Source organism: Hippoglossus stenolepis, chromosome 23 (genome assembly GCF_022539355.2).
Source record: "Hippoglossus stenolepis isolate QCI-W04-F060 chromosome 23, HSTE1.2, whole genome shotgun sequence".
Classification (NCBI taxonomy): domain Eukaryota; kingdom Metazoa; phylum Chordata; class Actinopteri; order Pleuronectiformes; family Pleuronectidae; genus Hippoglossus; species Hippoglossus stenolepis.
The window spans coordinates 10,273,872-10,290,034 of record NC_061505.1 but is presented as its reverse complement, the minus strand read 5'-3'; the positions used below and the strand labels follow the sequence as shown (position 1 = coordinate 10,290,034).

Sequence of the window (16,163 nt, the reverse complement as noted above, 5' to 3'; positions counted from 1 at the left end):
GTAGGTAGAGCGGGTCGTCCACCAAACAGAAAGTCGGCGGTTCAATCGCAGTCTCCTCACCCCTCTCTTTGCGCCAAAGTGTCCTCAGAGAAGATATTGAATCCCAAATAGCCCCTGTGTGCCGGCAGTGTGTGAGTGAAGAAAGTGCTGCTCATAGATGCAATGTATGAATGTGTGTGAATGAGAAAACTGTACAGTGAAGCACTTTACAGACCATTTAACCAGGGTTCAATTTGTTTGCAATGTGAAAACACCTCTTTGGATAGCTTCCTACCGATTGCAGGAAATTGAGACAGCATTAAGATGACATAAGATGTACCTTCATTGATGCTCCATAGAGGAAATTAAACCATAGAAGAATGAAAAGAAGCCGTCTTTTATATATATATATATATATATATATATATATATATATATATATATATATATAAAGTAAACAAAGTAACAAAGACATGAATCTTGGTTTGAAACATGGTCCAGAGTTTCATTTGTGAAAACGCCCTTAGAACACACATTTCCCAACACTTAGTTGCAAACCAACTGGCAAAATTTGTACTTATTTATGCGCAACATAAATTTCCACCTCCCGAGATTTTTATGCCTCCGGCCCACAGTCACAACACACACACAACCTCACGTATACATGCTAGCTCGCTCACACACATGCTCAAACCCCGCACACAGCCAGCCGCATCATATCGTGCATCATCTTCTCCCATATTAATGTCACAGCCCATTAAAACCCTTTTAACCCCATCTGAGTGATGTCCTCGCCTACACAAACTTTCACATGTTCATGCAGCATGCCTATGAAGGGGCAGAGATGGGGGGAAGAAAACGCTATTTTTAAAAAGAGAGAGAGCGCGAACTTTAGGATGGCAGCGTTGTGCTTTCAGTAGTGAAACGTGTTAGATCATCACCTCATAAAAAAAGATTCAAACACATGGAGAAACAGGCGTAAAGGGAGAGGACCAGAGTTGAGTTTTATTGCCTGAGGCAGGACAATATTAGCCTACATTTACTCGGGACCCCGTGGTGGATTTGTATGCTGCAAATGAAGGAGCCAGACTCTTTTGGGAGCAGAGAACAGCAAGACTTCTGCTCTCATTAACTTCCCCTCACCTTCTCCTGTTTCTCACATTATTCTGAGGGAGACAAAACCATCTTAGGGTGCAGCCACACGACCAAAAACAGGGGGGTTGTATTTTAATAAGAGCGAGCGTAAATAGGAATAAGGAGAAGAAACGATGTAGTGACAGAAAAGACGTGTGATTATACTGACTTTCTCTCAGTCTTAACCTCTGTGACCTTGGCTAGAGGCTTGATCTGACTTTCTGCACATCATATGACTCAAGCTGACGTAGAAACATTACATGCAATTCTGTGTGTGTGTTTGTGTGTGTGCGCGCCTTCAGCAGTACTATAGCACATATGAAGGATGGCTATTAAATAATGAGACTGGGCTTATATAAGTAAAACCAGGATTAGTCTCCTTATTTAAAGGTCACCCCTCCTATGCACTCCTCTCAGCACTACACTGGAGGTTCTGTCGAATGTGCGTGCTTGAACAGTACATCTGCATTTGTGGGTGCACTGTTGCATGCGTATATGTGTATTTGTGTGTGTAAGTGTGTGTTTGCTGAGTTACAAGCTGCGTCAGGTCCGCTTCCTTTTGAGGACGTGCTATACCCCGGCCCAAAGCCAAACCGAAATGAGACAGTCTGGTCTACAGACGCTTTCTGTGATCGGCGTCACCAGCTTGTCACGCCCATATTGCTGTTGCCGAGCAACAGGGCTGAGGTTGGGCCCGATGAGAAAGTTTTAATGCCCCATGTTTTTTTCTTTTAATGTGTATCATTAGTTCTTAAGGGGGCTTGATGTGTGATACTCAAGCATTCGCTGTCTTATTGTTTGCAGGCGCCATAGTCTCTTTGAAAAATGGATAGATTGGGCCGGGAAGGATCCACCTGTTGGATCCTTCCTTTCCTTTCTCTGCAATGAAAATTTGTGTTTGTCGGTCGCATTTGATGGAGCCTTGGAAATGGCCTAGTCACGCCGCTGTGCTGTAATCAATCTTCAAAAGAAGCCTCCTGGATGCAGCCCCTGAGCCACAGCTACTCTGTACGCAAGCTTGTGTCTTGCCGGCTGTCTTCTCTGCTTAGGGAAAAAGTTTGTTTGTTCTCAAAGTGATGGATGAGCCCAGTGGCCAATCAATGATGAGCATAGTCGTGTAGGGAGAAACACAGAGTGACCACCAGGGTATTGACCACACACAACACACACACACACACACACACACACACACACACACACATTTTGTTGCAATAAACATCGGTGCAAATGTGTCTTTAAATGCACATGATTTTACGTTTCATTATTTAGTGTAGTGAAAGGAGGTAAAGGAACACGTGGCTCCAGTGGGATGCATTCGCGAGCACCAACAGTGTGTGCTGTGCCACAGTTAAAAAGCCCCTCCCCGTCTATGGGTTGCATTCACTGACACCAGAAATGCCTGAATGTTTCATGAGATAAGACGAGAATAAAACGTTCAGAAATGCTCTTAATTCTGCGTGTTACATCTCAACATGACGTCAGTGTCACGGACAGCTGTCAGTCCGTCTGCAGATCGTATTCACTGTGCTCTTCAGACGCACACACACACACACGCACTAATCGTAAACTCACTGATGCATGTGCAACATTCTGCAGCCACTTTTAACAGTGTTCAGAGGGGACAGCCAGGCCGCATCCCTGATGTCTTTGTTTTCGTTCCACTGAGCTTCGTTTACCATCGCCTTCAATCTGCACTGTGCTCCCGAGTGCGGGCAGCACTTCGCAGCGCCCTCTAACACACTCGGACAGCTGTATCCTCGGCCCAGTGGGGCGCGTTCACTATCGCCCTTAAATCTGCCTAATTACGCATCTCATCAGCTCTTCAGCCGCTCGATAGCTGTAATCCCGCAGCCACACACCCTCACGCTCTGCTTCTCTTCCTCCACCTCGTTTTCTTCATCTCCGAGCATCTCCTCCCTTCCACGGATTTTTATCTCAGCCCCTCGTTTCTTTTCCCCGCTACCTTTCTCTCTCATTCCCCCTCCCCCCTTTCTGTCCCCCTCTGTGTGTGTTGCGTCATCCTCCCCTCGCCTCATCTCTCCTCTAATCTTGTCCTAACCAAGTAAACCCAGCTCTTTGAGCTCTGTGTGCCACAGGCAGCCAGCGCCACTCTGCTCCCCCCTCCCCACAATAACTGCTCCCTCCTGGGTTTGCCTCCCTGCCTCCCTGCCTCCCTGCCTCCCTCCCCTACCACACCACCACCAACCCACCCCCTCGAGCCTGGAGCTTCCAAAGCTGTAGCCAAAGATCAGTCACGCATGTGCATGCACACACACCACATGCATACGCTCACACCCAGCGAATTCTACCACACACAGCACAGCTCCAGTGAATTTGCAAGGAACAGTCCGCACTCACACCCACACACACACCCACACACACACACACTACAGTTATGACCAAGATCAGTCACACTGGCTTTATCTTGTTCGCTCTCACTCTCGGTGGAGCAGAGACAATAACTTTGTTAGAGACGGAGGGATGAAGGAAGGAGGAAATGGAGGCAGGAGGAAGGAAAGAGGCGACTGGGGGATGGAATGAAATGAGAGATTATGAGCTGGAGCGGTAAGAAGATAGAAGAACTAATAGAGACAGGGAAGATGGAGGAGATAGAGAAAGAGAGGGGGAATTTAAATGATGATCTTAAATGGGTTAATTTACCGCTTGTTTTACACAGTGCAAATACAAAATTAGAGTCTTAATCCAAGCGAGAGAAATTGCTCACTCCTTTTCACATTCCTTTGTACATAGAAGTGCAGATTCAAAGTTGGGCAATGACAAAATAAACATGCAGTCTTCGGGGCGTATATAAGCCACCACTGTGTTTTAGTTATATAAACTGTTTTATCTGCAGGGGGATGGGATATTACAAAAACCAAAACACTACCTGCAATCTTCAACTCACACCTTCCTCAGGGTGTTCAGGGGGTTGCAGGTGATTCGCAGAGAAAACAGTGATGCGATCGCACTTGACTTCACTTCATTCAGCTTTTTACAACTCAGTGCAGAGGTCGTATGACTTGTGAAGGCAGCGTTTGACGTCAGAAAGGACAAGACAGGTGGGAGAAGAGAGGGAGAGTCAGGACGAACAATGAAAGTAGGTGAGCCTGTGAAGATGTGATGAATCAAATGTCATTTAACCCTGAGACAATCTCTCCTGTGTGTGTGTGTGTGTGTGTGTGTGTTTGTTGATTCATGGTGCCAAATGACAGCCAAGCGGCAAAGCATTGCTGATGTGATATGAATCAACAACCATGGTCAGTGCCCTTACTGTTTTCAATAAGCGGGTCGAAGCTTGTGCGTGTGTGTGTGTGTGTGTGTGTGTGTGTGTGTGTGTGTGTGTGTGTGTGTGTGTGTGTGTGTGTGTGTGCGTGCGTGCGTGTGTGCGCGTGTGTGTGTGTGTGAGATGTGCTGTACAGTGGGTGTGAATATGTGTGTTGTCGGCCTTCATCTCATCCCCCAGCGCTTCTAGCACACACTACACCCAACAGTGTCCTAACTCACTTTAGAGGCAAACTTTATCAGTCTGGGCAGCTCATTTGTTTTCCTCAAGACTGTTTATTGTTTGGACGTCCTTTCTGCTTTTTTAATTGCTGAAACATAACAGATCGTAATTTCTATGTATGGTTCTTGTTGTCAGGTTTTCAGTGGTCTAAAATTGAATAATTGAGTAAATTTAAATATGTTCAAACATAACATACAAGGTCTTAAATAGGTTTAGGTCGATCTTAATCATGTTATAGTTCATTTGCTACTATTTATGTAATGCTTAAGACATGTTTTGGTGGCTTGTATACTTTGTTATGTCTCTGGGTGTTGTCAATGATACAGAAATTAGCATAGCTCCTCTTCTCTCCTCTTCATCTTCTTCTTCTTGCTCATTATATTGATGTCTTCAAGCATTTAAGCTTCAGAGACAATGTTGTGTGTGTGTGTGTGTTGGATCAGTTAATAGGATAAATGAGTGATGCATGTTTACAACATTGTCTCTGAAGCTGAAATGCTTGAAGACATCAATCACTCAACACTCTGAACATCTGTCGGTTGGATCGAAAGCAGAGAAAACTAACAATCGCAGCTGTGTGTTTGTGAATGTGTCGCTCAGTTTGTGTGTGTGTGTGTCTGTGTGTGTGCAGCCACACGTTAACACACATGTCTGCTTGCACGCTCACATGTGCTTAAGCATCACTGTTAGTGTTGAGAAAAGTCAGGACAGCTCGTGGCATGTGTGCATGTATGATCTGTCACTATGATTAACGTCTTACAAGGATCAGCCCTGTGGTTATAAGGAACACACACAGACACCCACACATGCACACATAGATACGTACATGTACAAGGATCATTAGGACACAGTTTCAAACTCACTGGCTTAACAAAGGGGAAAATAAATAATTGTCAGCATAGAATTCCAACATGTCTCCCTCAGTAATGTGTGTTTAGACCGTGAATTCTGTATTATCAAGTGTGCAGTTTCAGTGGATGGATCAATTCACAAGATAAGCACATGCTCCATCTTCGACAAATGTTCCACTTTAGTTGATGATGATGACTCAGTGGAGCATCTTCTGCTGATGTTCAGATTTACAGTGAAACTTTCATTGTGCTGCCTTCAGTGTTTCCCTCTGGTTTTAATTTGCTCAATGAATGGTGCAGCTTCCATTAATGCAGTGCTGTCATTAAAGGTTGCTCTTAACTTGGCTCTGAAAATCAGACTAATAGCTGTTTGTAGCATTAATATGGCAACGTTGACGTAAAGCACCGTGCATCGTGTAGCCATTTGTATTTACTCTCAGAATTTATGGTTTGAAATGTCGAGGGAGTACCCTGCCTCTCGCCAGATGTCAGGCCCCCGCAACCCTCGAGGGCTAAGCAGTAGAGATAATGAATGGATGGATGGATCTATATCCATGAATTTACACTATATACTCCACAACTACCTTTCCAGGACAAGCCATTATTTACTTTTACTATCATTAGCTATATTTGTGCCAGAAAATACACATATTGTGCGCTACAAGGGCCCCAGATTTGTTTACAGACGAGGACGACATGTTAGGAGCGATAAGGTCCGGGCCGAGAGGAGGTGTGAAAAGAGAGATCGAGCGGGTGGATATGGAGAGGTGCTAGAGACGTGAAGTGGTGAGCGTGTGCGTAGGCAGACGAATGGAGAGAAAGAGCGAGAAAGAGACGGAGGGCGACAAGAGTTTAACTTATGCATGTACAGGGAGACGGAGAGGGGATGAGAGGATGAGCAGCAGGTGAAAGAGGCTGACAGAAAGGGAGAGGAGGAGGAGGAGGTGCAGATGGAGAAGGAAAGACAGCAAGAGAATAAGAATGGAACAGGTAAAAGAAGACGGCTGAGAAAGTAAAATCAATGTCTCACCATTGATTTTTTTTAATAACTTCAATAATAATAGCTTTATTTATAGAGCACTTTTCTACACAAGGTACAAAGTCCTGCACAACAAGAAAACAAATTGTCTAAATACAGGCCCGACCATGAAGAGACTTAAAAGTAATCAATATCATTTTTAAATAAATCCTGGAACAAACAGGGAGAGGATGTAAAAACATAAAACAGGTGGAATGTGCTCATCTCTCTTAGCTCTAGTTAAAAGCCCAGCTGCTGAATCTTGTACAGGCTGCAATCGTTTGAGGGTTTTTCTGATTAAGACCAGAGAAAAGGCTGTTGCAGTAATGGAGGCGTGAGGTAATAAAAGCATGTGTGATCGCTTCTGCATCTCTGTCTGCGAGATAATTACTATGATGATTCAAAGAAATAAATCATGTTTTCTAACGTCAGAAGATCCCACATTATCTTCTACTTACAATTCTGAGTTTAACAGTTGATTCCTGACGACATTGTTTACATTTTAGTGTAAGTGATAGTTTGTGATACGAGTGAAGTGTGACTACTGACCGAAGAGAATAAAAGAAAGAAAGAAAGGAAGATGGAGGAGAGAGACTGAGCTAGAGGAGGGAGACGGGGGAGTAGGTAGCAGGGATGGGTGGTGCAGGAGAGAGGGGAGCCGAGTATCGAAGTGACAGGTTGTTGTCATTGTAGCGAGACCCTGGAAGACGGATGATAACAGGGTCAACAACTCTGCTAATGTCACAACAGATGACTAACTGTGCTTGTGTGTGTGGAGGGGTGTGTCAGTGTGTTTGTGTGAAGAAGGGGTCAGCAATTTTTCCGTTCAAGGCTGACAAACCCTGAGTGTATGTGCGAGTACAAGGTCAGCAACATCAAGTTTGTGTTTGTGTATTTGTCTCTATGTTGTTTGTGTGCGTGTGTGTGCGTGTGTATCCACCTACCGTCCACTGTTGTGTGTCTGTTGCTGTTTTTTTTATTTGACATAACACAAACTGCCTTTCCACCAAGTTTTCAGTCCCTTCTCACTCACAACGTATTATCTCTGCTTCCTCGTGGTGGAAACACATCGCTGTTGAGCGGCTGCCTCCTCTCGGCTCAGCTTACGCTTATTGACAAACTCGGCTTCGCAGCATTTACAGCTGGCTGCACACACACACGCAGAGGTCTGTAATGACTAGTGTCATTATTCACCCACGAAACACTTGTTTCAAGGCCATTATTTCCGCTAGGGAATGGTGGGAGCACTGAAAAAATCTGTTTAAATGTTATTGTTGTTGCGGTTTGTGCCAAACAGTACTGTTCATATGAGAGCATGTTAACAGAGGTGAAAGAGGCATTAATCGTGCACTGGGGATTTGTAGCCCGGAGCTCAGCCTCGTTGGCCAGATATTGAACTTGTTTTTTCTTCTGGACGGACAGCAAGAGACAACCCCAACTATATTATTGATACTACTCTTAATCCTGCATTAACTAACTTTTTGGCAATTTAGGGGCAAAGTAAACACCAGTATATTGTGAGGGAAATCTTGCAGAGTGAAGGAATTAAGTTTTTCTCGAGACGGATGATGTCTTAAACCTTTAACCATAGTTAAATAATTAAATATCTAAGTATTATAATCTCACCAAGTGGCCACATACCATTAATCTTCATGTGGAGCTACTCTATTGGACAATTATAAAAAACAATTATAAAACCCACCAGATTACTGCAACCATGTTCCCCTTTATCCACCATCACACTTGATTTCAAGAGTTTTAGAAACAAAGCAAGACATTTTACATCATGTGATTGTCTGGAAAAAAAGACAAAAACAATAATAAACTTCTTAGGTCCATGGACTTAAGAACTTTATAATTGTTTTTGTATAAAGAGCACTTTACGAATGTGTGTCTTCTGCCTGCTCTGTGGTCCTGTTAAAAAAATATGTTTTTCACTGTTCTCCAGTCTGGACTAAAACAGGATGGATAGATTTTGTTCTGTCTCCTGAGGAGCTGGGACCTGCTACATCTCCTTCAGCTTCATTACAGACTTTATTATCTTAACTTTATTACAGATGCTGGCTATACATGAATCATCAGTTCTCAGACTTGTTTTTGTAGACTCGATGTGATGTAATTGCCTTCAATTATTGGCTTTTATTACTTTTTCATTCCCTTTGATCGCTTTTTAATCCACCAAGAAGCACTTTGCAACCATGTTTCAGTGAAATCCACTAAAAATGAAGAATGGGGCTCTGCTGACAAGGCCACCGAGTCCAGGATTGTTTTTCCTCACCTTGTAATTGGAGGAACATGAGCTTATTTCAAATTAGCAGTAGGCAGGGAGGCTGTAAATTGGTGCATTTGCTGCAGCACCCTCAGCAGTGGCAGGGGCTGTAACTACAATACAAAAGAATAGAAATATATTAATTAATTAAAAATTAAACCTTTTTGAATGATACTTGATTTCATTTTTTATTGTATGATTTTTTTCTGTGTCTGATGATCAGAGATATTGGTGACCGGCACTTCACCGCCATGTCTCAAAAAACAATTTCTGATTTCTATACTAATGGCCTCAAAGCCAAACAGCAAAGTTCTTTATAGAACAGGCCTACAGTCGCTGCTCTTGGAGCTAGCGGCCATTAGCTAGAGGGCGGGTAACAGCAGGCAAATCTCCGCTGCCATTAACTCCTCCTATACCTGTGTAGCGTAGATGTGTCTTCTGATGAGGAATAAACCAGCATTCCGTGTGTGAACCGTCCATAGCTGAATACGGTGACATGCTGCTTTGACATACAGGATGTTGGTGTTCAAGTTTGATGTCTGCTGTGTTGTAAAATGTGGCCATTTATATGAATACAAGAATCATGCCTGTTGCACAGCATTTAATATGACGTCTCTGTATGGCTGTCCCCTCCCCAGAAGGTGTTTTTGTAATAATAAATTAAATGAAACGTGGTTTGATTGAAGTGTTGAGTAACTCCTCTTCTCTTGTCTCCAGGTCTTGGACGTGACCCCCACACTGAGCCGACCCAGTAGAAACCAGTAGAGTCCAGTGAGGGCCCGGCTGCATCAGCAGAAATGGCTCCGGCCGCCATGTCTGCACCTCCATCCTCTCCCGCCACCCGCCTCTCCTCATCCCTCCTCTTCTTCTCCCTCTCTTTCCTCCTGCTCCTGTCGTGTCCCGCATCGGTCCATGCGGGTTCAGAGGAGAAAAACTGCTCATCGAGTGGAGACGCCTGTCAGGAAGGTGGGTTTGGTCTTGTCTGAGCACACCACCGTTGAATGCACAAAAGGATGAATTAACACGATTTACATAGGATAGATATCTGTGCTTAACCCTTTCAGCTAGTGCAGCTTCGGCTAAGTAGGAGAATGGGTTAAAAGCTGTGTACCAGCCATGTAATGGATATCAGCAGCATTCATGAGAACAACACATAATGATGTTTGAAATCTGTCAAGTCCACCTTTTAATACTGATATCTGATAAAAAAACACAACATTACAGTGTAATCTCAGAGGAAACACTGCATCAGTACCATCTTCCCTCCTTGAATGAACAAACTGGATAATTCAATAATCTCCATTACGCCTTCTCTAAGAAACAATGATTAAACATGACATTCATGATCTTATATAATATTTATGCTACAATGGACGCAGTAGATGTATTGAATCATATAGCTGGACTGCATTAATGAATTTAAAAGTAGTCACTGATAGTATCTGCAGATTTAATAGCCTCCACCCTCTAGGTTTTATTATCCACAGATTATGTATAGAACAGAAAGAGAAAAATAAATTGGACTTGGGCCTGATAAATACAGTTTGTATTCAGATAGGAGAAACAGTTCATGATCAGTCTAAGCTCTATTTCATGGTATTCTATCTATAGTATTTTAAAAATAGTATTTCTTTATCAAACATATAGAAGCCCTTACAGGATGAGCAGTAGATAATGGATAGATGGATGGGAATCATACAGAAACATGGTTTGGATTTACTCCACAGCTCAGCTCCATAGACTCTGTTGTATATTTATCGTGTGGTACCAGTGTATCACTTTATATTTTTGCCAGATTAATCTGTGCGACCTGTCCACAAGCTGTGGAAACAACAAGATGCAGATTTATTTGCCAACTGCCAGGTGCTAAAACACTAGTTTAAAGCATCACAGAGATCAGAGAGGGAAGGATTAGTGAGATTATTTCACAAAATTGTCCCAACCAAATAATGTTTTTGCTGCAATACTCTTGTTTGATAATCCCTTGCAGGAGTGGTGCTGCCCGTGTGGAACCCTCAGAACCCCTCTGTAGGGGACAAAGTGGCCCGGGCCATTGTTTACTTCGTAGCGCTCATCTACATGTTCCTGGGCATGAGCATCATAGCCGACCGGTTCATGTCGTCTATAGAGGTAGGCAAAACATGCTTAGTATTTTCTCCCATAGACTGTATACATGGCTGGATGACATGACAGCCCCCTAAAAGTCATGCCAAATCATCTTGATTGCCCCCTGGTGGTTGACCGCAGTATATAAGTATAAATTAAAGGTCATATATTGGGTTTTAATTTAATAACACGTTAAATACATTTTTCGCAAATATGGTTTCTGTCCTTTTAGGTAGTTCTTATCACACTGATGTTTGCTCAAGTTTTCATTTTTCTGCTAAGTTTGATTTTAATTAGTTATTCGATGCTATAAAAACGCTTCATTTTTTAATAACAGGAGAAATTGGAGATGCGTCGGACATCTTTATTTACAGTCTATGGTTTCTACATGATATTAAATTACCTTATAGTAGATGAAGTAATACTCATATAACTCATAAGTTAGGATGTCCATTGTATTTCTGATACGATATATGTTATTTATTATGCTGTCTTTTCCTTTCCTTTCCTTTCCTCTCCTTATGTACCACTCTTTTCTTTTCTTTTCTTGTATTTTCCTCTCCTCTCTCTGTCTGCAGGTCATAACCTCCCAGGAGAAAGAGATCACCATTAAGAGGCCAAACGGTGAGACGACCACGACCACGGTCAGGATCTGGAACGAGACCGTCTCTAATCTCACTCTAATGGCCTTGGGTTCTAGCGCCCCAGAGATCCTGCTGTCCGTTATTGAGGTTGGCACAATATGACCCGGGTGGTTACACATTAGAATAACTAATACAGAATGTAATGGGAACATGCTAATCTGATTTTCACCGTACCTACAGGTGTGCGGTCACGATTTCGAGGCCGGTTCCCTGGGTCCCAGCACCATCGTGGGCAGTGCTGCCTTCAACATGTTCGTCATCATCGCCCTGTGTGTGTACGTGGTTCCCGACGGAGAGACGCGCAAAATCAAACACCTTCGGGTGTTTTTCGTCACGGCAGCGTGGAGCATCTTTGCCTACATCTGGCTCTACTTGATTCTGAATGTCTTCTCACCTGGGGAGGTGGAGGTGAGGATGGAAAGAGGAGAAAGCTTTATGGAAAAAGCGAAAGTTGTTTTTGCAGGTATGGTAAGGAAGTAAAGAGAGGACGGAAAAAAGAACCCTGTCTCTTCTCTCCTCTAGGTTTGGGAGGCCGTGCTGACCTTCCTCTACTTCCCACTCTGCGTGGTCCAGGCCTGGGTGGCCGACCGGCGTCTCCTCATCTACAAGTACGTCCGCAAGCGCTACCGTGCCGACAAGAACCGCGGCATCATCATCGAGACGGAGGGCAGTGCAGACGAAGGGATCAGGGGCGTGGACGGAGGAGGTGGAGCGCTGGGTCCAGGTGGGTTCACCAAGATGGACATGCTGGAGCTGGACGGACAGATGGCGCTGAACTGTCACGGTGGGATGGACGGAGGGATGAGGGAGGAGGGAAGAGCGAAGGACGAGGAGGACGAGGCCAGGAGGGACATGGCGAAGACGCTGAAGGAGCTGAAGCAGAGGCACCCGGATAAAGACATGGAGCAGCTAATTGAGATGGCTAATTATCAGGTTAGGTGGCTACATAAACACGCCAACACACGCTAGCCGTGTAGATTTAGGGAAATATGCCTGTGCACTTTTAATATGCAGTGGCTTCCTGTTGATGCTGTTTACCACCAGGTAACTAAAGCCGCTTTCAGACATGAAGTCCAGATATCTTCCTGATATTTTCCAGTATGTGAGAAAACAAATGTTTGAGAAAGGATATTTTCTGGATATTTCCCAGCCGGCACCTGAGTAAATGTGCGAAAAATGTCAGAGTGAGCCCATGAGAGAACACAGCAGGACGTGTAACTGAAAAAAAACGAAAATAATACAAATATCTTAGGATGAAAAGAGGAGCCATACATGTAGAAGACAGCGATGAACATGTCAACTTAAAACGACAAAAAGATTAGAGAGCTTTTCGTGATACAGGCCAACGTCGGTGTAGATGTGCTGTAAACCAGGTGATTTTTGCGCTAGACAAGCTGTTTCAGCCTATTCCTTTCACAACCACACACATGGACAGAAAGAGTTAATTGACAGTTTGATGAAACCCAAAACTAAATAGGACGTTGCAGAGAGCTACAGCAGCACAGTGTGAAAATTATTATCAGAGGAGTTTCCTGTTTGAAGTGTCAGCTTAGAAATTCAAAACAACTTTATTTATCCCCGAAGGGCAATTCAAAGGATGTGTGGACTTGTGCACTTACAGCTGATGAGGGATGAATGAAGAAAACAACTGAATTGAAAACAACTCTTAATTTCTCTCAACATTCTGTCTCCACTTCTGTTGACTTCACTCCTAAAATTTAGTTTCACAGAGTTTCTGAGCTTCTCAAGTCCTATATTTACAGAATGAATCAGTCGCAGCCACAATGTCAGGCATCACTTTTCATATGTGACTCCTCTGAGGGTGACAGCGTCAAGGTGTTAACAAGGTGACAGTTGTTGAAGGTGACAGCAGAGCTGTTATACAGAGAACATTTCTAAATGTTCCAGAGCAACTTTCGAGCCATTTAACAAATTATTTTGTATTTCACTGGCTGATCTTTGCATAACTGCATCAGTAAATAGAATTAATCTCACTATTTATGTCTGCTACTGCAACTGGAGAAATTAATTGAATTGGCTGAGTAAGTCCCTAATGATCTAAACAAACACATTTAGAGGAAAACTGTTTTTATGGGCATTCCTCGTCTCATGTAATGTTCTGACTAAATGGTCTGAGGAGAACAAGATGGTCCAGTTCGAGTTTCAAGGGGCAGGCAGATTCATCAGGAAAAAAGTCAGGGAATCAAACCATAAGAAGTCAGACAAAAGGTACATGCTTGTGGCTGCACAGCTTCACCTCTCCTCCTGCAGCAGCACAATGTAACAACTTGCAATGTGTTTGCGAGCTGTCAGAATATTTAGAAAATGTGTTCCTGACTGGAAAGATTCACATGAACACCATATTGAGTCGGAGGAAAAAAAAATTGAAAGTTGGTGAAGATTTTCATACATGCGTTGGTGAGTTTCGGACATCATCACCTAAAAAAATATAACACCATTTTACAATCAGCTGTAAATAGCAGCAACCACAAAATGCATTAAGGCTTTGAGGTTTTAAAATGAGATGCAGTTAAAAGCTTTGCAAAAACCTATAGGAAGTGGGCCTCGAGTTAATTGTAGATTTGTTAAGTGATATCCACAATTTCTTGGTCTTAATTCTTTGGGAGAGAAGAAAAGAAGGAAAGGAGGGAGGAAAAAGAGAAAAATTCAGAGCTCCCTCCCTTTCCAGCTCCTCCCTCAGCCTTCAGCTTTAAATAAGAATGGCAGCTGCTCTACAGATTAAACCTGACAAGGTAAATTGAGGTTCTTGTGGTTGTGATGGAATTTTAAGTAGTGTTATTTTTCCACTAAGGGGTCAGGGGGAATTGGACTCGGATAGAGCAGCATGCTCAGCAAAAAAACGATCAAGCTTTAACTTAACTAGAGATTATCGATTCCTTCCATCAGATTTGAAAGTTTCCGGCTCACTTCCTTTTAATTTAAATAGATTGCAGTGTTCTCCAGCTCCGATGCCAGATGTAATCTAATGATCGCCACAGCTAGAGTGGCCAATTTCTTTATTTTCAATTTGGCGGATCATTAGGATATCAAATGGCTAGTCACCCATACTTTTTTATTGAAATCATTAAGTATAGATTGATAAGGCTCATTAGATTTCAAGTTTGCCAGCGGAATACAGTCGAGTGTGTGTTTTTGCAGAGTCGATTTTGAGAGAAAGTGGATTTCTACAAGGTCCAATTATTCTTTTTCAGCGAGATTCCACTCATGTACTCATTTATTTTCTGTGTCCTGACAGCAACTTTTTCAAGCTCAAACACCACAAGATAAATACACATCCCTCCTCTCCAAGTGCAGGAACTGGGCTCGACCCTTTTGAAGTTTCCTTAATTAACTCAGTGAATCTGTAGGTGACCTTGGACCTCTAACCTCCCTGCGGAGGCATGAGCCGAATTTCCCACGAGAGATTCACTGCTTAACCTTCCAATTGCATCTGACAGTTTGAAAGTGAAAGCCATAATGAAAGTGGGACAAGTCAGGGAAAACAAATTAAGTCATGAATTAAAGCGATAGGAACAATAAATCACTTTGTTGATAGATTACCTTTTGTGTGCGTTTGTTGATCAGGTCCTGATGCAGCAGCAGAAGAGCAGGGCGTTCTATCGTATCCAGGCAACCAGGATGATGATTGGAGCCGGCAACATCCTCAAGAAGCACGCCGCCGACCAGGCTCGCAAGGTGAGACACACACACACACACACACACAAGTGCAATATCTTAAGTCGTTTTGGATAAAAGCATGTAGAGTAAATATTCCTCCATTCTCCATTTAACTGAAAATTCACAGCAGGAGACCACACTGAATCTGTTTACCATTCCCTCCAGGAAATACACGTCACCGTAGTTCTTCTGTTAGTGTTGGATTTATTTGCCTTAGCTTCTCTCCACATCATTGTCATTTAATCCACCATCCAACTGTGCAAGTATATGACATTGTACAAAATAAGCGCACATTCGTATCAGACTTTTAATGCAAAAACAGACCACTGTGCTGAAAAATATATCATATGAATAATTTGTTAACTAAAGGGTTAGGGTTATAATGACATTTAAGGCAGTTAAACTGATACTGTGTTGTTTTTCCAGGTGGTGAGCAGCCATGAGACCCAAGCCCAGGAGGACGACCCTCACACCATCAGGTTGGATTTTGAACCCGCGTTGTACCAGTGCTTCGAAAACTGTGGCTCCCTGAAGCTGACCGTCGGCAGACACGGAGGAGACCCCGGAGTTACCGTCAAGGTGCGTGTGGACTGAATGAATGAGAGTGTATGTTTGAGGGAGATATGCAAAGAGGCACTGTTGCACTTTTACTCTAATCTTACTTTATCAAATCATCTTCTTCCCCTTGACACTGTGGTGTGATGCTGGTAAAGGGATGCGAGTTGAATAGTGGAGAACTGGGAGACACAATAGAAAACACCTTAGAGATTTTCAGATTTCAGCTTCTCTCTGAGTTGAATCTCCAAAAACACATCTTTCTCATTGATCGGGGGTTTAACGGCCGGCTGATCCACTGAATAAGATATTTTATTTCAAGCCTCCCATGGACGGTCTGTGTCAGTGGAATGATACCTGATCTTCTCGCTTTTACTACAGGGGCTTTGCTGTCTCTCCTCTATTCCTCCCCTTACAAATGAAA

At 43.2% G+C, this 16,163-nt stretch overlaps 1 protein-coding gene across 4 annotated transcripts in view; it reads left to right on the top strand.

Moving 5' to 3' along the window:
- slc8a4b (solute carrier family 8 member 4b) overlaps nucleotides 1-16,163 on the top strand; it is a 99,260-nt gene that overhangs the window by 45,795 nt on the left and 37,302 nt on the right. For all 4 annotated transcript variants that reach the window (XM_035148765.2, XM_035148764.2, XM_035148763.2 and 1 more), the window contains 7 exons: nucleotides 9,474-9,722; nucleotides 10,747-10,886; nucleotides 11,441-11,593; nucleotides 11,687-11,914; nucleotides 12,029-12,439; nucleotides 15,092-15,202; nucleotides 15,611-15,763. In XM_035148765.2, the coding sequence (XP_035004656.1) occupies nucleotides 9,554-9,722; nucleotides 10,747-10,886; nucleotides 11,441-11,593; nucleotides 11,687-11,914; nucleotides 12,029-12,439; nucleotides 15,092-15,202; nucleotides 15,611-15,763 (1,365 nt within the window). In that variant the 5' untranslated portion in view covers nucleotides 9,474-9,553. The remainder of the gene's footprint in view (nucleotides 1-9,473; nucleotides 9,723-10,746; nucleotides 10,887-11,440; nucleotides 11,594-11,686; nucleotides 11,915-12,028; nucleotides 12,440-15,091; nucleotides 15,203-15,610; nucleotides 15,764-16,163) is intronic.